Below are 22684 nucleotides of genomic sequence, written 5' to 3'. Positions count from 1 at the left end.
TGGCACTGAGCTGTTCGCGTTTGGCTAGCAGGGATCTTCCCTGATACCAGCCAGGCGGTGGGGGGAGGGGAAAAGTGATCATCCCAGAGAATTGGATGGGGGGAGGGGGTTAGTTTGGTTTCTGCTGCTGCACGTTAACAGGAAAACTGCAGCAGTAAATGGCCAACTCAAAGGGCTTTGCTTGGTATGGGAAAGGAGGGGGCTGCTGTTATGAAGGTTGCAGAAGCCGAAAGACTATGGCTTATCCCTCATCACTTAGGCTTCTGGCTGAAATGGGGGATTTTAGTCTGAGGCCTCCTCACTCAGTTAATCAGGGGGTGATGTGTTTATCACTCAAGTTGGGAGAGACCATGTGTGTGTGTGAGGGGGTGTCTTTCCTTTGCTCTAGGACTGTCTTCTTGCCTGACCAAATGTACCTTGGCTATCCCAGGCTCTGGATTGGGCCACCTCTCTTGAAAAGTTCTCCTTTCCCTGCTATTTCATTTGGACCCAAAGTACTTAACAGTCCAGAGGTAAATTGGAACAAAAACAAACAAACATCTGTTTTTTATCCAGAGCTAAATTCAATGACATGAGCAAGCTGGAGCATTCTCTGTGATGGACTTCAGAAAGGTCCAGCAGAAACTCCATTCAGCAAGTAGTACTGAGTGACAACACTCAAATACAACGCACACATAGGGTTGCCAACTTTCTAATCACACAAAACCAAACACCCCTGCCCCGCCAATGAGAGCTGCAGAGCTGGCGCTGGGGGCGGAGGCAGTGCGCGGAGCCTCCCTGGCCACTCCAGCGCCTACGGGCTGCAGGGACCTGGCGGCCGCTTCAGGAGGCGGCACAGAGCCAGCGCAGGTAGGGAGCCTGCCTTAGCCCCATGCCCCTGCTGCACCACTGACCGGACTTTTAACAGCCCAGTCGGCAGCGCCGACTGGAGCTGCCGGGGTCTCTTTTTGACCAGACATTCCGGTCGAAAACCAGACACCTGGCAACCCCATGCACACTGTCAGAACAAACTCCCATTAGTTGATCAGTGGTCATGAGGGCGGAGTATTTCTACTTAGGAAATGCCAACTGACCCTTTTACAGGGATGATGACATGTATCATATATAGGGTAGCACTATCCGCCCACCTGTCCACTTTTCTGAAGCTACTGCTACACTCTTTACTGTAGCAAAACCATCACTGATGTCACCAATAGATTTTAGTGGATCAAGGCTACTGGAGTGTGGCAGCTTTTGGCCTGCATGGCTACATAGTACCCCTGCCATATGCTCATCCCACTAGTTAATGCATGTAGGCCTTGCTGGAGGCTTAGGCATAAACTAAGAGTATGAAGCAAAGTAGACCTTGTCAGTAGTGTAACACCAGGTATTGGCTAACCAAGTAAGCGCATCTAACCAGAGAGGATGGTACAAGAACACCCAGAGTTCTCAAGTAACCACATAAACCAATTCCCATGAGATTATACAGGAACACACCGACCCCTTATAAGATAAGGATGGGATGACAGGATAATAGATGAGGAGGTTTTGTTTGAACTAGCAGGTACAAGATACCAGGGTGATAACAAACAACATATGGAGCATAATATGTCATTTATTTGTATAAAAGGAGAAGTCATGGGAGGGGCATACATCGGCTGAGGGGACAGCATCCTGTTTGCTGGCTGATCCTTTACCTTGTCACGGGCATACACGTGTTAGTGTCCCTGTGAGCTACTGGACAGGGCTCCAGTACCGTGCTTTGCAGACAGTAAATCTGGCCGAGCACCTTCGTCACTGATCCAAGCCTGTGGTCTTTCTTTCTGAACAGCACCGAGGTCTGCTGAATCAACACGCTGTGCACTCTGCTGGTGCAGCTAACACTGGAGCTCCGAGAATAGCAGCATTAACAACTCTACAACACCAGCAACATGCCACAGCACTAACGACACACGCCATCCTCAACTCCCCATCAGCTGTGCCATCCAGCACCCAATTCTCTCTCCATCCTCCCACATTTCTGCTGCACTGCAGCCCCATTTCCTGACCCCTCAGTCCATTATGGGAGGTGAGCAGAGGCAACAAGAACTCACCCCACAAACAGATGAGCAGGATCCCTACATGGCCTGGGTAGGGGGGTGGAGGGGGGATCAGGGTAGGAGGCAACCAGAGGTTGGAGGTGTCAGGAATACACAGGGCTGAGGAAAAGAAGGGAATGGGTTACATCCCTTCAATCCTAGGAGCTGCCCTTGTGCAACACTTCTCCCAGTGAGCTTCTCCATTAAAATCAGAACACTTCACCTATTCCCTCTCCATCCTCTATAGAGTACTTTTACGGGTATTAAAATTTAACACACACACACACACACAGTTGATCCACTAGTTTCCCATCATAGTATCTCCTTTTGAGACAAAAAAAATAAAATGGCAAAAACATCACTCTCCACACTTTCACTCCCTGGTGACCAAACCTGTCTACAACCACAAAGCCTGCCACAGTCCTGAGCCAGAGCCTCCGGTGCTGTAAGCTGGCACAGTCAATGGAGCTACAACAGCATACATGAACTGAGGATCTAGCCCAGGCGTGGGCAAACTTTTTGGCCTGAGGGCCACATCGGGGTTCCTAAACAGTATGGAGGGCCGGTGTAGTGTATTAAATTGCTCCCCGTAGGAACGTGGTACTTACGGTGTACTACTTACAGCTGCCAGTCCTGGTGCTCCATAAGTAGCACATTGCTACAGGGAGCAATTTAATACATTATATCTGGTGGCTCTCACAGCCCCACTGCCCGGCAGGTGCTTGCAGCCCAGCCATCCAGACTGCTAGCGGCACTGCGAGATGAGGCTGCTGGGGAGGGGCTGGGGGCTAGCTTCCCCGCCGGGAGCTCAAGGGCCAGGCAGGACGGTCCCGCGGGCCAGATGTGGCCCGTGGGCCATAGTTGCCCACCTCCGATCTAGCCCCTTGCATTCAGATCACCGAGGTTCTCTATACACCAGGTGTCATCACAATGCCTTGCACCAAACACTGCTAGAGCTTCATGGTTTACATCCCCCTCCATACACTTTGTGATGTTCTCGAGGAGGCTTTGCAAAAATGGCAGTCTCCATCTGATTTCCTCCCTCTCCGCCCTCCTTGTTTATGGAGCTTGTAATGACAAAGAGCTGAATGGAAATAGTCAAGCAGCCCATACACTTGGCATTTCAACCAATTCAAGATCTGCGGCTCCAGAAACACAGGCCTCTACCCAGTGAGCCGGTAGAGGGAGCTATTAGACACGGGTAAGTCTGTCATACTCCAGCAGGAAGCAGACATTGACAGTGCACTACCACTTCCCTGTACTCATCTATCCCAGAAGAGGCATTTATTCCCATACTAGTCACAAGGAGCCAAAACCAGCACAAGTTCTCCTCTTTTAAAATAGTTTTCAAAACAGTTAAAATCTCAGTTACCTTCGGTTCTGATGGTGAAGGGAGAGTCTCCCAGCCTTTTGGCTGAAAACTGGCCTCCCAAAGATGTCATTAAGAAGCACAGGGTGAAAAATCCAATGCCCAGCACAAATATCCTGAGGGAGGAGAAAAAGAAAAGATAAGGTGAGACACAATCAGTAATGGCTTCTTTGCGAAACAGGTTATCCCACCAATTACAAGTAAGATATGGGTCTCTTCACTGACAGGCCCACAAGTCCTGTGGTCTGATTCTCAGCAAAACCGCCTCCACACAAAGCCCCCTCAAGAGCTCACTTGCACTGTCTTTTCTTACTGAAAATTCTGTATGAGAAAAAAAATGGGGGGAGGGGCATTTGAGAGGTGGAATGGGCAATCATGCCATGTACCTGAACTCTAACCCTCAGCAATTGATTCTTAATCCTGGTCCTCTTGGCCATTCAAAGAAAGTTGGCCAAGACAACAGTGTAGATCTGTTTTAGCAACATAGGAAATACCAAGCCAGATCAGACCAACGGTCCATCTAGTCCAGCAGCAGGCCAGGCTTAGAGGTGCACTAGGCACTGAGCAGCTCATTGCTGTCAAGACTTAGGTGGCTTTGTGTATGCCATCCAGCAGAAATTTTGGTGCCTAGGGGACTTTACTGACAGAAACAAAGGCACCAACAGAATTTAGGTGCCTACTGGGTTAGCTAGTAGCCAAGTGGGGGTTCTGAGGATCTAAATTTTGGACCTAGGAACCTAAAGTGGCAGTGAGGAATTTAAATCTCTTTGTTGATCGAGCCATTTGTGGTTGGCTTATGCCCTAAAGCATGAGGGCTGATATCCCTTGTAGATATTTTGCCTCTAATGACCCTGTGGATGCTCTCATTATTATCCATCCTCTATTGAATCCTAGTGCGTGGTGTCAGTGATATCTTGTAGCAGTGAGTTCCACAGGGTGATTATGTGTTATGTTTGATCACTCTTAAATGTATTGCCTTGTAATTTCATTGGCTGTCCCTTTGTCCCATTTTGCATAGTTGTCCACTGTTATTCCCTTTCTCTCTGCTCCCTAGGGGAATCTGTCCAGCCAATACAATCTGAGCTAATAAACTAAAGGTGAAAGGCTTCACATTCTATTCCCAATGCCTTAGCCATCCAGCACCCCGCTAAGAGGTGTTGATGAGCACTGTACAAGTGCTTACACGATATATTAGTGAGAGGCAGCATGGTCCACAGGATAGGGTGTTACCAGATTTGCCCATTATGTTGGGGTATGCTCATTTATTAGGGGTACTCTTCTGGGGGGGGGGGTCTGTAATTCTATCAATGTACTGCTTGTGTCACTTGTGTTCTCATACAGAGCTATGCTTCTCCCTTCTGCAAGCTCCCTCCCAATAGCGCTATCCTGCAGGACCTAGGTTCCCCAGGGCTGGGTTCCTCCAGCCCCAGAATCAGATGAACACACACATTAACAGAGTGCATCTGAGTGGACTGGCTCAATCAGCACGCCCAAGCTGACCCCTCATATGTCCCTGGACTCAGCAGGCTGGGTTGAGCAGTACTTCCAAGCTGCCACCCTCATCTGCCACAGGCACCACACCGGAATAGAGTACACCTGAGTAAGCAGGGTCGAGCCACACCTTCAAGCTGCCACCCTTATATGACACAGGTTCAGCGCGTCCCTCTCCCCACTTTCACATTATAAGTTGTTCTGGTAGTAACGCACTTGATAAGCAAACCCTACAGGACTTTTGGGCGCTGCAGGAATCTTTAGCTTAGGTAAGAGGAGCATTGCTGCAGAGCAAATGGGGAAGCCAAAACCACAAGAGAGAGAGGGAGGGAAGCAACCAGCTTAACCACAAAAGTTAATTTTGCCAAGTAATAATCATACAAGGAGACCCAAACAAACAAAACAATTACAATATTAAATCTAGCTTAAATTTGATTACAAAAGTCAGGTTTAGAAAACTATAACTGATCACACAAGTTAGAAAGCTATACCTAGAGTAGAAAAAGAAAAAGAGAGAAAGAGAGAAAGAGAGAGCGCGCACAAGTGAGCTGGATTCTCACCACTCCGTGAACCTTGAACCAGTCAGGGTTCCCAGGTGGTGGTGATAGCTGAAGGTCTGGAGTGCTGGCAGAGCCCCCAGCACGCTCAGTCAGGAGAAGATGAAGTCCCAGTGGAACTGATGCAGATTTTGGATCCAAGCATCAGAACACTTACTTGAGCATGGGAAGGGGTTTTTTGTCGGGAAACAACAATGGTTCAAGGGAGAACACTAGATTTGTTAACGGGTAAACTGGTGGCTCAAGGGAGTGTACCAGAGTTGTTTTGTTCGGGCTAGAGAATAGGAACTGATCATTCCTGGCTATGGGTGGTGTTCCTTCGCAGGAGCTCACGATGCAATTAGGTAGCTTCAGTATTTTGGATACCAGTAAAGGATTTATTGGTAGAATTGGTCTGATAACTACTGCACTGGGTGTGTGCAGGGGTAGGTTCATTAACATCTGGAGCAGAGATTCCCCCATCATGCAGTGCTTCCCTGGTCCCAGAGTTCAGTGAGGTTCTTGCCTTAGAATCTCTGTTCTCCATTCTGTATGCTAATGGAGATGCCTCCCTATCCCGTCTTTGATGCAGATGAGGCTAGGGGAGTTGCCTTAATCCTGTCACCCTTGTCCAGAAGGGTTTAAGTGTGTCCCCTGCTGTCTTTTCGCAAGTCTTTCTTCTGACTGGTTTTGGTTCAAGCAGAGGCTGGGGGGCGGGGGGTCCTTTGTGAGTCAGACAGGCTGGATACTGCACCCTGGTTCCCCAAGAACACAGAGCTGACAGGTAAGAAGAGCACTAACTTAAGAGACCAGAGTTCTAATCTTGGCTCTGCTATTGAGCAGTATTGCCTCTCTGTGCCTCTGATTCCCCTCCTACCATTTGAGAGTCCTAGCTAGTGAGATGTCAGCTTTTTGGTGCAAGGATTGTTGCTTATCAAAACTGGACAAAAGTTTCCCCCCCAAACCTTTTTCTGGTAAAAATGCAGATTGGGTGACACCTGAACATTTCATGAACTTGTATTAATTTCACATTTTTTTAACTAAAACAAATTTTTAAAAATTCAAAAAGATTGTTTCAATATTATCAAAATGAAATGTTATGGTTTTCTTATTCAAAACTAAGTTGTTCTGAAATTTCCTTTATTTGTTTTTAAAAACAACAACATTAACAAAAAGCGTACAAAAACTAAACAAAGAATTTTTGCTCAACTGAAACAATGTTTTTAACCTTTTGGTTTGCCCAACATTTCTTTTTTGATTGGACCTGAAATAATGTTTTTATTAATTATTATTGAGAATCGTTAGCAAAAACAGTTATTCAAATAACTCTGCTTAGGATATATTTGTAGAGTGCCTAACACAATAGGCCCTGATCTCAGCCGAGGTCTCTAGCGGCTACCAGAATATAAGTTCTTAGATACTCAGATTTTCATATTGAGAAAAACTCCAAAAAAGGAGACTTTGCACCTTTCCTTAGTCATTCACAGCTGTGCACAATGATTGTAGAATACTATTTTTATTTGGAACTAGGCTGCCATCAGTTGCATGAACTACCTATTGTGCTAAGCTTTGCAGTCTGGGGGACAGGCAAGACACAGGGCTTACAGGGGGACATCCCCATTCACAACAATCTAGCTGCTGAACTAAATTTGAAATAAACACATCAGGCATCACAATTGCCTTGTTTCCTCTTTTGCCTGATTCATTCCACTGAGTAGGCTGGGAGCTGAAGTGGACATTATTCTAACTGGCAAGGAACTAGGTCCCTGTCTCCACTAGATAAATGGAACATACTCAGTGGGACTAAAAAGGTGTATGTGGCACAGAAAAATAAAAAAGCATTTTCTCAAGCCAACTCTATATTTTCAGAGATGTGAAATCTCTCCTTTATTATTCCAGTTCCAGCAGCCAGACATATACCCTTCAAGAGATGAATTAGAGGTCAAAACACAGAATCTATTTGGGTGACAACTGCATTGTTATAAAGGAAAAAGCAAGGTCTGAGGGTCTTCCAAGTTCCTTTGAGTTAAAGATTTTCCTCAATAGACAGCACCCCTACTCAAGCAGCAAGATTGGGTGGGGAAGTGAAGAACGAGACACCTAGAATTGGCTGGGAAATGTATTTTATTTTCCACCAAAGATTGCAAAGAAAATGTTTTCATTGAAACTTTTAATGGGAAATTTTCATTTTAAACGCCCAAAAAAACAAAAGCCTATTTTTTAGTCTTTCCGTTGTTGAAAATTGAAGATTTTGGGTCTTTGGTTTTCATTGACTATGATCCCAATTTCCATGCAGTCAAAAAGCCATCTTTTGTTTAAATAAAAGCTTCAACAAAAAGAAAATTGACCCTCTGTAGTGAGACCCAAGGATGGGAGTAAATAAGTGAAAACTAGGGAGACTCATCATGAATATGATCAATGGTGGCTGAGATTTTCAGAAGTGACTAGTGATTGGGGTGCCCAACCAATGACCTCCTAAATGGGTCTCATTTTCAGAGGGCCTGTGTTCAGCCCTGTCTGAGAATCAGGCCCCTTTATGGAGTCTCAAATTGGATGCTAAAATAGTGAGCAGGGAATTTTTGAAGGCACAAAGCTCAGTTAGAGACACCGCTCCCATTAACTTTGAGGCACCCCTAGTCACTTTTAACCATCTTGACTGAGCATCGAGGCCTACGGGAAGAGCTTTGGAGATCCCATGATGTTTGGGGTCCAAAGAGAGAAAAAAACTGGCTTCTGATCTCAGAGGAGGCTGAGTCAATGGAAATGGTTTGAGCAGCTATTCATCATTAGGAGTACTAGGAGTGTCTGAAGAGCTGAAGGAGGAAAGGGATAGGGTGGTCACACACGCATTCCCAGAATACCAGATATTCTGGTACTTCTGGTAATGGCATGTGTCCAATGCCGGTGTGACCTGGCCTGCATGGCACATAGAGGATGCCATTTCAAAGAGCATGCCACCCCACCCTGCACCAACATGACATTGGACCCACCCACGTGCAAGGTCATGCTAGCAGGGACAGAGCAGTGCACTCTTCAAAGTGATGTCCCTCTTCTATTGGACAAAACTCACGCCCCGTTCTGTCTCAGTCTCGGATGAGGGACAAACCTCAGAAAAGCAGGGCTCTCTGGTATAAAGCCAGACGAATGGCCTCCCTCGATGAGGGCCCCATCATGTTAAGTGCTGTACAAATGCAGGCAAGCTTACAACCTAAGATGATGACTAACATAACGAGGGGGAGAGGGAACTGATGAGATATATTCAGTCTATAAATCTACACCTAGGAATTTATATGCCCCTTATCGCCACAATGATAGCACCTCTCCATTGTCAATGAATTTTATCCTCACAAAGCCCTATGTGATAGGGAAGTGGTATTTATTATCCCCATTTTGCAGATGGGCAGTTGAGGCAGAGGGCAGATTAAGGCTGGGATTCCTAAAGGAAAGTAAAGGTGTTAGGTGCCCAGCTCCCAGAGGCCTGTTTGAAAACCACAGCCTATATGACTTGCCCACTGTCCCACAACTCAGACTTGAACCCGTATCTCAAGTCCCAGCCCAGGGCTCCAATCACAAGGCCACCCTGTATGGATAAATACCCCCATACATACATGTGCTCTAGCTCTATAACCATTGACTTTCCCCAGCTACCTCTCAACCCAGCTGTTTTCCTGGAAGCCCTGCAGTAGAAGCGGACTTCTAGAAGGGATTTCTATGCAAAGAGGGTAGTGGCCTATCAGGTCAGCTCAGAAAGGGAGCTCCATGCACAAGGGGCGAGAAGAAAATGCAAAGACACTTGTAGGTGGCAGCAGCTGGCCAAGGCTGGCATCTTGGCAGAGTGGGAAAGCAATGGAGTCAAGGAAGAGAGGGAAGGGCCTTGATGGCTAGGACAAGATGGTGAAGACTGCCCATGTGATGCACTAATCTGGCACATCTCCTGGGCAGTCTGCCCTCTTTCAGTTCCTGGGTTGTGCCAACCACCTCTAGACTGCCTGCCTTTGTTCCGAAGGGGGAAAAGCAAGCACCAGGACTGAAGTGCATTGGCAGAGCTATGTGGCAATCTGAACCATTTCCGTATCCTCTTTGTCTGTGCCTGAGGAGAGCTGTACTCTGGACTACCAGCGCCAAACTTAGCTGCATGGTAAGCGATGAGACAAGTTATTCCCTGGATGAGAGCTGATCTGATCAAGCATGTAAGATGCAAAAAAGGAGCATAACTCCTGCAGATTCGGCACTCAGGGGCGTGTAGATTGATTTGCTACCCTCTTGGAACCAAGCTAAGCCTTGGTGTTAATCCCTTTGAAAGCAATGGGAATGGTGCCTGCTTACGGTAGGGGTGAGTGTCCTCTCAGGGTGTTAGAGACATAGGGGAGACATTAGTATGGCACCCTTCCAAGAGAGGCCTGGTGGCTAGGGCACTGCCATGGGCCTCAGGAGATTTGGGTTCAGTCCTGGACTCTGCCATTGACTTCCTGCATGACCCTTGGCAAGTCACTTAGGCCCAGATCTGCAAAGATATTTAGGCTCCTACATTCCCTTAAAATCCACAGGTGTGAGGAGCCTAAATACCTCCGAGAATCTGGGCGTGTCTCTGGGCATCGTTTCCCTGTTTGTAAGCTATGGTAATACTACTTTCCTTATTCCCTCTCTTATAGCAGTCTCATCTATGGAGCGTGTAAGCTTGTGAGGGTAAGAGGGACTCCCTCTTACTACATGTCTGTTCTACGGGTCTCTAGGCATGATAGTAACACAAATAATAGCAGTGCCCTGCTGCAGCTGGAGGGCGGTTCTAATCATCTATCCCTTTTCATCCAGTGCAGCCACCCCCTTTCCTCCTCTCCACCCCGCCAGGCATAATTTAATGACACATTACCTGGGGGATTGGTGTTTAAATGATCAGAGCTGATCTTGCTCATCTTTCAAATCCTTTCTATTGATAATGTCTTCATCATTATGCAAGGCCTTGTTTATGCATTTTAATTTTCATAATTATGATCTGGCAAGGAGCGATAGTTAAACTCCACATATAATTAACAATTTAGACCATGGGAGAAAGAAAGAAGGAAAACCCCTCCACAATTGCTGAAAAAAAATTTCAAAGGGGCCATGCATTCTAGCATCTCATTAGAAGGAAAAAAATTCACAATTTCAAATGGATTGCAGAGGAAGGGGAGGAGACTCAAGATTTTAGGTACTTAAAAGATATACCAGGGCCAAATCCTAAATCGGTTACTTGGGAGAGAAACAGCATTTAGCTTGGTGGGATTTCTCCAAGGAATAAGGAGAGTTGAGGGTTTCACCCTTAGTTTGCAGGCTCTTATTTTGTTCTGATTTTCTCCCTTTCTGATAGGGAGAAAGAGGGGGGAGGGGAAGGCTCTCCATTCAATCTCTCATCTCCATGGAAGTTTGTACTGCAGTTCTTTGTGCTGGTGCCTAGTATTGGGGAAATGGCCAAAAGGTACCAGGGGCCTGACTGAACCTCACACTGGTGTAAGTCAGAATTAACTCCATTGAAACCAATGGACTTTCCTGAGAGCTGCATCAGACCCCGTTTCCAAAACTAGTCCATTAACTGTACCTGTTGTTGAACATAGAGCTTTGATGACCATGTAGCATCTACATCCCAAGCTGGCTGTTAATCGCGTGGACTGTCACCACATATTAATTTAATTCAGGGTGCTTTGATTTTACAAGATTCTGGTGACAATTCTACCCAGAATTCTACCCTGGGACTGAAGTATTCACAATCCCCTGCTTTAGGACTATGTCCAGGAGAAGAGTGCCAAGTTCTGCCCTGTTTATTTACTGTCAGTTTGGAACAACAGCATAGTCTTTAATAGAGTTATCAAAGATTCACATAATTGTAACAGAGCAAAATCTGGCCCTGAGGATTTGTATTCTGATGTGCTATATATCATTTGGGTATCCTGGAAAGGCGTGCAGGAGAAGGCTGCAGCATCCTTCTAACCCATGAGCTTTCCATGGTCCTGAAACACCAGAGGCCTCTCAGACTGGGTCACCCGACAGCAAAATGCTAAGCAGCATTAATCCTCCCTGGGAACAATGCATTCTAAAGTTCTGAGGAAAGAAATGGCTTTTCTACTTACAAGCTTTCACAGCACTCCTCTTTAGTTCCCCAAAGAGAAGCATAGAGATAGCTGGGGTAAGGCACTATAGTTGACTTGTGATGCACTTTTGGCTCTCTCGGGTACTGCTGGGTAGAATCAATCACTGAGGTGCCTTTGATTTTGAAATTAGACACATTAGAAGTGAGCCATTCACACAAGTTTCTGTAAATAAATCCTCCTCTCCATTATTTTATCTCCTCCTGCTATGTTTACAGAGTGCTAGCAATCAGCAACTCTCCTCCATTCCTAGGGCACGTCTCACAGATTTGGAACTTTTCCCTCACCGTACTAAGCTTATCCAGAGGATGATTAATGAATTCAGCTGAGCACCACTTTCATTTCAATGGGCCAAATCTCCAGTCAGTGCCTGGCAACTTCACTGATGCTATGCTTATTTGCACCCGTGTGGATCCAGCTCACTGACTTCAGTGGAGATAAGATGCTTAAACACCAGCTGACATGTGGTCTCCATAGATTTAGGTGACCACTATGGACTGCAAACCACCCACATTACTACACAAAGTTGGGGGGTGTCTAGATTCCAAGGGTTTGCCTTCACTGCAGCACTAACTTAAGTGTGGATAAGAGCAGTCAGCTGCTCTTGAGTTAGTCTAGCTCAAGTGAGAGCATCCACACAGATGTTTGGATTAACAGCACAGTATCTATATCCCCACTGCATTACTAGTGTGAGCATCAACAGCTCTCAAGTGTCAACCCACACCTGCAGTAGCTTGAGGTCAAAGCACCACTCAACTTGAGCTAGAGACTCGTGTGTGGACAGGAGTAGGATTAAGGGAGCACTTGAATCATATCTTGAGCTAAAGCTGCAGTGAAGGCAAGGCCTAAGAGCATACGCTAATCTCACCACACAGTCACCACATAAAATGGTGGCGCGGGATCTGCAAGGGCAGAGTTCAAACAGGGTGTGCCACAGGTGAGGACTGAAGTGCGCTGGTAAATTAGCGGAGGTAGGGAGAAGTAGGGCTAGAATAGGAGAAAATGTGCAGGTCATGACACCTTTAGCTGATCTGTGGGGTGCTCAAGAGATAGTCTAGTAGGAGGTAAAAAGCATCAGCAAAACTGGGGAGCAGGGCTTAGGCCTAGAAAATAAGTGGGTATTGCAGGTCAGGACGAGGTGGTGAGGGAAGCCCACCACACTGGTGTTATTAGCCTTTCGGTTCCAGTGCTTCAGAAAAATATTCCCACCAAACACCATTATCGCTGAGTTAAACCAGGGAGAATCCTTGCCTCCAGTTTGTCTAAATGATTGGGGGGGGGGGGGGGGAACACCCCTCGAGGTGCTTTAGCCACAGTCAATCACATCTATTTTCCTGTGCTATAAACTCTCAAGGAAAACACATCTCTTAGAAAAGCCTGATTCAACTCACACTGGTTTAACTTTTCAATAAAGTTGTTCCCAATTTACACCAGCGTAAGAGCAGAATCAGGCCCTAGTGTATTGAGAACACTGTCAAGGTACCGGATTCTCTTAGCAAGACCCAAGCCCCCAAACTGTTCACCTGGCCCCATCCCCGAATCCGCACATACATTTCCCCTCCTGTTCCAGTCTCTGGCCTATTTTTCATCACACTTGGCCAGCGTGCTAGGACTCATTACTGTTACTCCTGCTTCAAGCCCTATTTCCAAGACACTGCTAGAAGGAGATTCCCCTGCTCCCGGAGCGGGAGACTCTTCCACTAACTTCATCTTGGGGTTTAATAAACATATCTCTAGAAGAGAACGAACAGCCCCTCTCAAAGCAGCGCTGGCCCCGTCCCCAGCTGAAGGCAGCTGCCGAGCCCAGCACAGCACCTTGGGCGCTGCTGTTCTATTAAGCAGAGTGTCATTCAACAGGAGAGAAAGCGACAGCTCTGGATGATGGCTGTGTACAGTGTTTGACACAACTGGCACAGCTGGTGAATTACTACAGAGTAACTGCCCCCCTTTCTCCCCCTCCCAGCTAGTTCATGGTGTGCCCCGATCCATCTCTTGCTCCATCCATGAAGTTCTGTGTTGCATCTGTTAAGTCAATCAGAGTTTTGCCCTGGACATCACTGAGGGCAGGATTGGCCCACAGTAGCAGAGGGAGGACGAGTGATGTGGGAATTGCTCCCACCCCCTCTTCAACATGTGGCCCAGCTGTGGCTAGGCACCTCTCCCTTCTCTTCTATCCTCCTTCCACAAGGCAAGCTCTGCTACCCAAAAGCAACTGCCCTACAGCCCAGCCTCATCGGTGTGCCCCTTCTCCCCATTTGGTATCCCCCCAACCTGCCTGCCATCAGATTGGAGACAAAATCCCTGCCAAGCCAACGAGGAGGTACCATCCCCTTGCTGACCCACTCCCAAGTCTATTCACCAAGCAGAGCTACCTGCCCCACCTGTTTGCCTGGCTGGTCCAAGAAGGTGGGCAGTCGAGTGATTGGGGCACTAACCTAGGAGTTGGGCAACCTATGTTCAGTTCTCAGCTCTGCCACAGACTCCCTGTATGGCCTTGAGCAAGGCACTTAGCCTCCTTTGTGTCTCAGTTCCCCATCTGAACAATGGGAATAATCACACTCCCATACCTCTGAGAGGTGTTCGGAGGATAACTTCAGTAAAAGATTGTGAAGTGCTCAGATACAATGGTGGTGAGCACATAAATTCTTTAGACAGATGAAATTTCAGCAGCAATAATTCTCAAAAGCTGTCCCACGTGAGAAAATATAACCCGACCCTCCCTTCCATCCCCCAAAACCCAATTTCCTTTGGCCAAGTCAAAAGGCCAGTATCCTGGTTTGCAAAATCCACTTCCAACGCTTTTGTGTTACTTGGACCATCAGAAAGCACCGTGATAGGTTTGTTTTGATTCAGACCTAACTTTTATAATTCCTCGCCCATAAGACACAAACAAACAATGCCCCTTGGAGGCTGGAAGTGCATAAAGCATGACTCCTCAAATCAGTTTTAAAGAAAGCACACAAGCATTAGAGAAGAGTTTGCATGTTAATGGACAGTCCACACGCACCCACCCATCCACCCACAAAAAAAAAAAAAAAAAAAGACACTTACAGCAAGGAGTTTATGCAAATCAATAGTAATGGAATCATAAAAACTTTGTAGTTGTTGAGGCGGGGGGAGGAGATCAGTAAGTAGAAATGCATAAATTCAGGGGGGGAGGGGAGCTTGGAAGGTCTGACTTTGGACAAGATTCTGCTCTTGGTTACCCGTGTGAATCCGGAGCAACCGCATTATCATTGGATTCAAACCAGTGTTACTGACAGCCAAAGCTGGCTTTTAATTTGTATGCATCAATTCCCCAGTGGGTGCAAATATCACCAAGAAAAGTATTAAAAACCTGTAACTAATACCCAACTGATATTAGCATAACAAATGAATTAGCAGGCAAGGTACAGTATGCAAGAGCCACACACCAGCTCCCATCAAGATGACTTAAAGGCTAACTTGCTTTAATTCTTGACATTTTAATCTGGGATTGATTCCCCTGGAAGACCGTGAGTGCTAGGAAATTTGTTTAGATGAATTATTCAGTTTCAGCTCCCTGAAGCTGAACAGCAAGATGGGGTGCAAAGGCAGGGGGTGGGGAGGGAGAATGGTAAATAGAGCAATAAAAAGAACTTTACCTAAAAGGTCTCAAGGTGACAAGACATCTTCTGATCATTATTTTTCCATCCGAATTGACTGTGATCATTGTTCAAACTTATATAAGAAATAAAAAGGAAGCAACTCGACACTTTAGACAGCCATATGATGCCGTTACACAGTGCCCATGATTAGGATGATTTGTATACAGAGGTGGGGAAAGCACCCCAGACCAATCCAACTTCACCGAGAGGGGTTTTAGCTCTTCTGCTCCAGGGAATCTACTTCTCCTCCAATGGAGCAGCCGTGGCGAGCGTTTGTCTGCTCTGGATGAAATAGATCTTAACAGAGCGAGCACGACTGAACCAGGTTCTCTTGCGGGATTTTCTTATTTACATTTTGGAGGCAGGTTGTCGCAAACGGCAGCACTTCTGTCCATCCATCTCTCCCCACAGAAGATGGAGCAGCTGGGAGGCACCTTGACTCCTTCATCACATCCACTTTTTGCTCTCCTTCCTGTTCTCTCCAGATTTCACCTTAATTGGAGTCAAATGCCGGACACTCCTCCTCCCCCCCATACACACACACACACAAACCAGCATTCAGTACTTCCAGCTAGTTGCTGTCCTCTGGGAAGGCTTCCCAAGTCAAAAGTCTGCACTGTTCTGGGATTCCAATGGTGTTCCCAACCCTCTGTGTCCACAGATGTGATATCAGAGCCAGCTCCATCCCATCCTGGGAGCTCCCTTGCACAATCCTAGGTATCCAGCCCTTTGCTTTAATCTGAGTAGGCACTGCATTGTTTCCACCAGAGAAGGCTGCACTGCTCCAGCTGGGATTGGAGAAAACCTTCCTGTTAAATTGTGGATTGGGCACCATCTAGTGGTAGCCATGGGATGGCATCAGTTGCCTTCTGTTAAGGAGCGATTATGTTGGTAGGGCTGATCCAGCACCTATGAACTTCTTCGCTCCAGAGATTTCAATGTTTCCTCAGCTGCAGACCTATATTTTGAAATCTCACCCCCTGGCATCTTTTACAAAGATAACCAAGCCCCCATCCCTATCAGTGAACTCCTAAATTTTAATAGCAACAGTAAATCTCACATTAATAGAGTACCCTTTATCCTAAACTGTTTCACAAACTATCCTAGAATCATAGAATACCAGGGTTGGAAGGGACCTCAGGAGGTCATCTAGTCCAACCCCCTGCTCAAAGCAGGACCAATCCCCAATTTTTGCCCCAGATCCCTAAATGGCCCCCTCCAGGATTGAACTCACAACCCTGGGTTTAGCAGGCCAATGCTACCTCTAAAATGCAGCCACCTCTGGGGTGAAAGACAGCAGTCGACCCAAAAACCATCAGGGATCATAACAGATGGCAGGTCAAACCCCTACTCTGATGAAAAGTGCCTGGGGATATTTAAAGCTTGGAGCAGGAAGGGCCTTGGGTCCAATTCTGCCTCCCTCACAACAGTGAGGACAATGGGACTGCTCCTGTTTTTACAGTGCTGTAAGTAAAGTCAGAATCCATCTCCTGGTCTATTCAAGTTTCCTCCACAGAGGCCCTCAGCTGCTGATGCACAGGGCTCATTGCATCTGGGGCAATGCAATAGACCTGCTGATCTTCTGCACTGTTAATAAGAGCATGGCCCTTTGCCGTATAGCAAGAGTAAGACTGATCAGAGAGGCAGCGCAGCCGCACTGGTCACGTCTCACTAACCAGCTATCAAACACATGTAGCAAAAGCACTTGAAAGGGAGTTACTGCAGATTTACACCAGGGTACCTTGGGGCAGAACTTAGCCTGACAAGCACATATGTAACACTGATGGACCCAGGTTGTTGGCGGGCGGGATCAAACCTGGGACCTCTGGAGTTTAGTGCATGAGCCTCTACCGCGTGAGCTAAAAGCCACCTGGCTCTTAGCTAAGGCTGTAGAGCAGACTCTTTTTTTTTTTTTTCCTCTCTCTCTCTCTCTCTCTCTCTCTCTCTCTCTCTCTCCTCAGTGCCACTAGATGGGACAGAACACCACACCCAGGAGGTGTGTGGGTTACACATACATAGGTTCTCAACCTCCCCACTGAGTGGCAACCACCATTAGTCCTGCCTCAGTGCCGGGGATTGCATTTGATGACCTACTGAGGTTTCTTCCAGTTCTACGTTTCTGTGATGAAAGTCACATTAGCACCGATGTGATAACTAGTCCCATCATTATAGATGAGCCTTTGTAGGACCTTGTCTGGGAAACGGCATGTAAATGGGAAATGCTTTTAGTAAGAACCTCCTACTCTCATGGAAGGGACTAGACCCCCAGGAAGGGACTGATAGCAGCACTGAGAGCTACAAACAGCCTGAATTTGCTGACCTTCTGAACATACTGTACAGCTCATCTCTTGGGCCAGGCCCTGGCAGGAGGCGGAGGGTGGAATCTCTCTAGTGGGGAAGGATCAGAAGGGGTTTGGAGCCATACTGGTCACAGACCTGGAGATCAGCGGATGTGTGGTGTGTTGGGAAGAAATGAAGCAGCTGCTGCTTTGCTCAAACTTTATTGTGGATAGGGTGACCAGATGTCCTGATTTTTGGGTCTTTTTCTTATATAGGCTCCTATTACCCCCCACCCCCTGTCCCGATTTTTCAGATTTGCTGTCTGGTCACCCTAATTGTGGATCACCCATGCTCTTGTAAACCAAGGGTGCCCAGAGATTGCGGGGGGAGGGAGAAGGGGGTGTGAGCCCTCTGCCATGGAATTTAAGAGCAGACTCTCAATAAATAAAATGCCATTTTACTCCCACCGATGCAGATAAGACTTGCTCTCACTACAGGTAGCAGAGTCCTGCCTGTTCATGCCTGCCCCTCCCTCTCAGATCCAGTAGAAGGAAGGCCCTACTAGGGCTATGGAAGCCCCCTCTCAAGGGAAATTGTTGGATGGGATGGTAGTCAGAGAAGAGCTTGAATTGGTGGAGGGTGATTTCCCACACATACACTGGCACCAGCTGTCCACAGCTGTAACACCGACAGATCCCGGTTGTCGGCAGGCGGGATCAAACCTGGGATCTCTGGAGCTAAATGCATAAGCCTCTACTCCATGAACTAAAAGCCACATGGCTGTTAGCTAAGGCTGTAGCAGACTCATTCATCTCTAAGTGGTCTCGGTGCCACTAGAGGGGACAGAGCACCATACTTGGGAAATGTGTGGGTTACACCAGCACCCACAGGCTCGGGCCAGCATTCTCCTGGGTGCCTCTGAGAGCAGCACTGAGTGCTGGGAGCACGAGCACGTGCAGGTACTGGATTAGAGTGGAGCTGGTGGTATGGCTAGGTGAGCAGCACTAACAAAGGCAGCCACGCAACCCCGAGGGAATTCTGCTCCAGTGGTTTATGAGGCCACCCAAAGTCCCCGCTGGAATTATGTCTTTGAATGGTTGCTTTGTGTGTCATTTGGATTGCAGCATAAGGAACCTACAGCCTCATTATGTACAGTTGGATGTAATTTTCATTGACCTGATGGTACCAGCTCTGCTTCTGCATACCCAACTAGCCCACTAATGAGCATTTCCTGTATGAGTGTGAAACATCCCAGCAGGTGGAATCAGAGACAAGATTCACTAACTCAAATTAAACAAAGAGGGGCAACTTGTGCCCAATTTACAATGACTCAGGGTGTGAACCTGGGCACAAAGTCTGACATATTGAAGAAGCAAGCTCTTTGGGACCTTCTCTTTTGCACCATGTGCGTGTACACCAGCTAGCACAATAGCACCTGACCCCACAGTGGTGCCTCTTAGTACAGCTAATAGTAACAACCAGGGGACGTGAGTTTTCTGTAGTGGACGTGCTTCCTTCTATGAATGCATGTCTCCTTCCTCCTCTTCATCCTACCTTCCCCATTCACCTGCTTTGCTTTTTTCACCTCCCAAAAAAAGTTTGAAAACTATTTCCCTTCCCCAAAATGGCTTTTCAAATGCTTTTCTGGTGCTGCTTTATTAATAGGACAGTCACTGCAATAAGAAGAACACCCACTCTTTTATAAACTAATTGCAGGCTTCCTGCACTTACACAAGTGCCCCACATTTTCTGCATTAGGCGGATCAAGGTAAAATGCCATGTTATGACTGTTGTGACATTGCAATGCCTATTTCCATAAAGACCCGGGGCATCTATTCTGCTCCTGTTCATGCAGCATAAAGCAGGAGTAACTCTACTAAAGTCAGAGTACCACAGATATACAGACACTGTAAGCAGCATCGTAATCAGACACAGGATAGCTCAGATCAGAGACAATTAAAAGTTTTCCATAGAAACATTTCCCCTCCCCCCCCCCCCCCCCCATCAATAGTATTTTTCATTATAAAATAACCCCAAAATTAGATGTTTCAGCAAAAACCTGAAAGTGTTTTTGATGGAAATTAACTAGGGCTGGCAATTAATCACAGCTAACTCACATGATTAATTTTTGAGTTAATCACAATAATCGCAGTTTTAAATCCCACTGTTAACAATAGAATCTGAATTGAAATTTATTAAGTATTCTGGATGTTTTTCTAAATTTTAAAATATATTGATTTCTATTACAACACAGAATACAAAGTGTACAGTGCTCACTTTATATTATTTTTATTACAAATATTTGCACTGTGTGACAGGGCAAGGCCAGATAGCTATAGAAAAGTAGTGGGAGATAGATATATTAGCTCCAGGCTAAACAAATCCCTGGTACCAGGTTAAGTGAAATGGCAGCTGCTCCAGGTCAATTAAGACACCTGGGGCCAATTAACTTTCTAGAAGGCAGGGAGAAGGCTAGGTTGATTGGGACACCTGAAGCCAATCAGGGGCTGGCTGAAACTAGTTAAAAGCCTCCCAGCCAGTCAGGTAGGGGTGGATGTCAGGAGCTGTGGAAGGAAGTTGTGCTGTTGGAGAGGCTGAGTAGTACACACCATATCAGGAAGGAGGCTCTGAGGTAAGGGTGAAGTGGAGCTTGAGGAAGTGAGGGCTGCTGTGGGAGAAGTAGCCCAGGGAATTGTACATGTCATGTTTCTAAAAGGTTAGCTACCATAGCTGATACTATTAGGGTCCCTGGGCTGGAGCCTGGAGTAGAGGTTGGGCCTGGGCTCCCCTCCCACCCCCTTTGGCCCCTGATTAATCACTGAGACTGGGAGACAACAGAGACTGTGCAAGGAAGGATAACTTCTCCTCACCTCCCTTGCTGGCTTATGATGAAAATGGCTCAGTAGACTATGACCCTTGTCCCTAGAGAAAGAAGGGTTATGTGGAGGGTCACAGTGAGCCTCTGAGGCTAGCAAAATCCGCCAGGAAACATAGGACCCACAGAGGCAAGGACAGAACTTTGTCACAACTGTAAAAATGATAAACTAGTATTTTTCAATTCACCTCATACAAGAACCGAAGTGCAATCTCTTTATTGTGAGAGTGCAACTTACAAATATAGACTATTTTGTTACATAAGTGCACTCAAAAACAAAACTCTAAAATTTAGAGTCTACAAATGCGCTCAGTCCTATTTCTTGTTCAGCCAATTGCTCAGACAAACATGTTTGTTTACATTTACAGGAGATAATGCTGCCCTCTTCTTATTTACAATGTCACCTGAAAGTGAACAGGTATTCACATGGCACTTTTGTAGCCAGCATTGCAAGGTATTCATATGCCAGATATGCTAAACATTCATATGCCCCTTTATGCTTTGGCCACCATTCCAGAGGACATTCTTCCATACTGATGATGCTTGTTAATGAATAATTACTTAGTGACTGAACTCCTTGGGGGAGAATTGTATGTCTCCTGCTCTGTTTTACCCATATATTTCATGTTATAGCAGTCTTGGATGATGACCCAGCACATTATTCGTTTTAAGAACACGTTTACTGCAGATTTGACAAAATGCAAAGAAGGTACTAATGTGAGATTTCTAAAGATAGCTACAGCACTTGACCCAAGGTTTAAGAATCTGAAGTGCCTCCCAAAATCTGAAAGGGATGAGGTGTGGCGCATGCTTTCAGAAGTCTTAAAAGAGCAACACTCTGATGCAGAAACTACAGAACCTGAACCACCAAAAAAGAAGAAAAATCAGCCTTCTGCAGGTGGCATCTGATTCAGATGATGAAAATGAACATGCGTCAATCAACCCTGCTTTGGATCATGTTCAAACAGAACCTGTCATCAGCATGGACGCATGTCCTCTGGAATGCTGGTTGAAGAGCAAAGGGAGATATGAATCTTTAGTGCATCTGGCACATAAATATCTTGCAACACCAGCTACAACAGTGCCATACAAACAACTGTTCTCACTTTCAGGTGACATTGTTGTGTTTAAGTGCAGTTTTTCTGTACATAATTCTACATTTGTAAGTTGAACTTTCATGATAAAGACATTGCACTACAGTACTTGTATTAGTATTTTTCAATTCACCTCATTTTTCACAGTGCAAATACATGAAATCAAAAATATAAAGTGAGCACTGTTCACTTTTGTTCAGTGTTGTAACTGAAATCAATTTAAAAATGTAGAAAACATCCAAAAATATTTGAATAAAGGGTATTCTATTGTTTAAGTAATTAATCACACAACTAACTTTAATTGCTTGACAGCCCTAGTTCTTTTTGCTTTCTTTCTAGAAATCACAAGGGCTAGAAACTTAGTTTTTTAAAGTAAGATCTCAGACAGTTGTCACATGATCATATGCCCCCCAGAGCTGGGGGTTCCAGGAAAGCACTGAATCATTGGAGACTCAATAAAATCATGGGAGTTGGGAACACTTCATTAATTAGCAGCACCTTGAGGCCCCAGCCAAGATCATGATCCTACTGAGCTAGGAGCTGTGCAAACAATTCCCGGCCCAATGAGCTTACAATGTAGCTAGACAAGACAGACCAAAGGGCGGGGGAGGGACAGAGAGTAGAAGGTTACACAGCAGACCAGTGGCAGAGCAAGGAACAGAACCCAGGCCACTTGACTCCCACTCTGTGTTGCCCTGTGCACTAGATTACACTGCCTTCCTAACTGCCTGCCACGGATAGACCCTGCTCCTCACCAGCAACAACTGCCTCTAACTAGAATTTGATTCTTGGCAGCAAGCAAGTTATTTGATCCCCTCTGTAAGGGGAGTCCCAGGTGTTTTTCAGCATCTCTGAATGCAGTTACTCCAAACAAGGCACAGAGCAGGACAGGGCTGGATTGTATTGTCAAAACCACAGGGAGTAGCTGGTTCAACATGCCTGCCAACACACATTACAGAAATCAGACAATTAGAACTGCTCAGCAGAGGAGACCTAGCTGTGTTTTTCAGGGTACTGCATCTTGTATGACCTAAGAACCACTACCCTTGCTGCTGTAGCCCAATAGAACCCCCCACCCTGCTTGTGCCAAGGCTCTCCTACAGTAGTGCACTGGCCTGCCTCCCCAGCCCAAGGACTGACACCACACCCTGTCAGGCCCTTCCTGCAGGGCACAGTTTTCATCTTTAAACTCAAAAACTCAGACAAAACATCCAAACAAAGCAGTTCCTCTAGC

General features: G+C 46.3%; 1 protein-coding gene across 1 annotated transcript in view; it reads right to left on the bottom strand.

Annotated features, from left to right (window-relative positions):
• The window catches only part of MGAT5B (alpha-1,6-mannosylglycoprotein 6-beta-N-acetylglucosaminyltransferase B), a 177251-nt gene extending 161302 nt beyond the window's left edge, over window positions 1–15949 (bottom strand). The window contains exons 1-2 of the mRNA XM_037914627.2: window positions 15199–15949; window positions 3430–3542 (exon numbers count right to left, since the gene is read on the bottom strand). Coding sequence (XP_037770555.1) covers window positions 3430–3542; window positions 15199–15266 — 181 coding nt within the window. The 5' untranslated portion in view covers window positions 15267–15949. The remainder of the gene's footprint in view (window positions 1–3429; window positions 3543–15198) is intronic.
• Between the last annotated feature and the right edge of the window lie 6735 nt (window positions 15950–22684).

Source organism: Chelonia mydas, chromosome 14, assembly GCF_015237465.2.
Source record: "Chelonia mydas isolate rCheMyd1 chromosome 14, rCheMyd1.pri.v2, whole genome shotgun sequence".
Taxonomy (NCBI): Eukaryota; Metazoa; Chordata; order Testudines; family Cheloniidae; genus Chelonia; species Chelonia mydas.
Note: the sequence above shows the minus strand (reverse complement) of the source record. Positions and strands in the feature narration are given on the sequence as shown.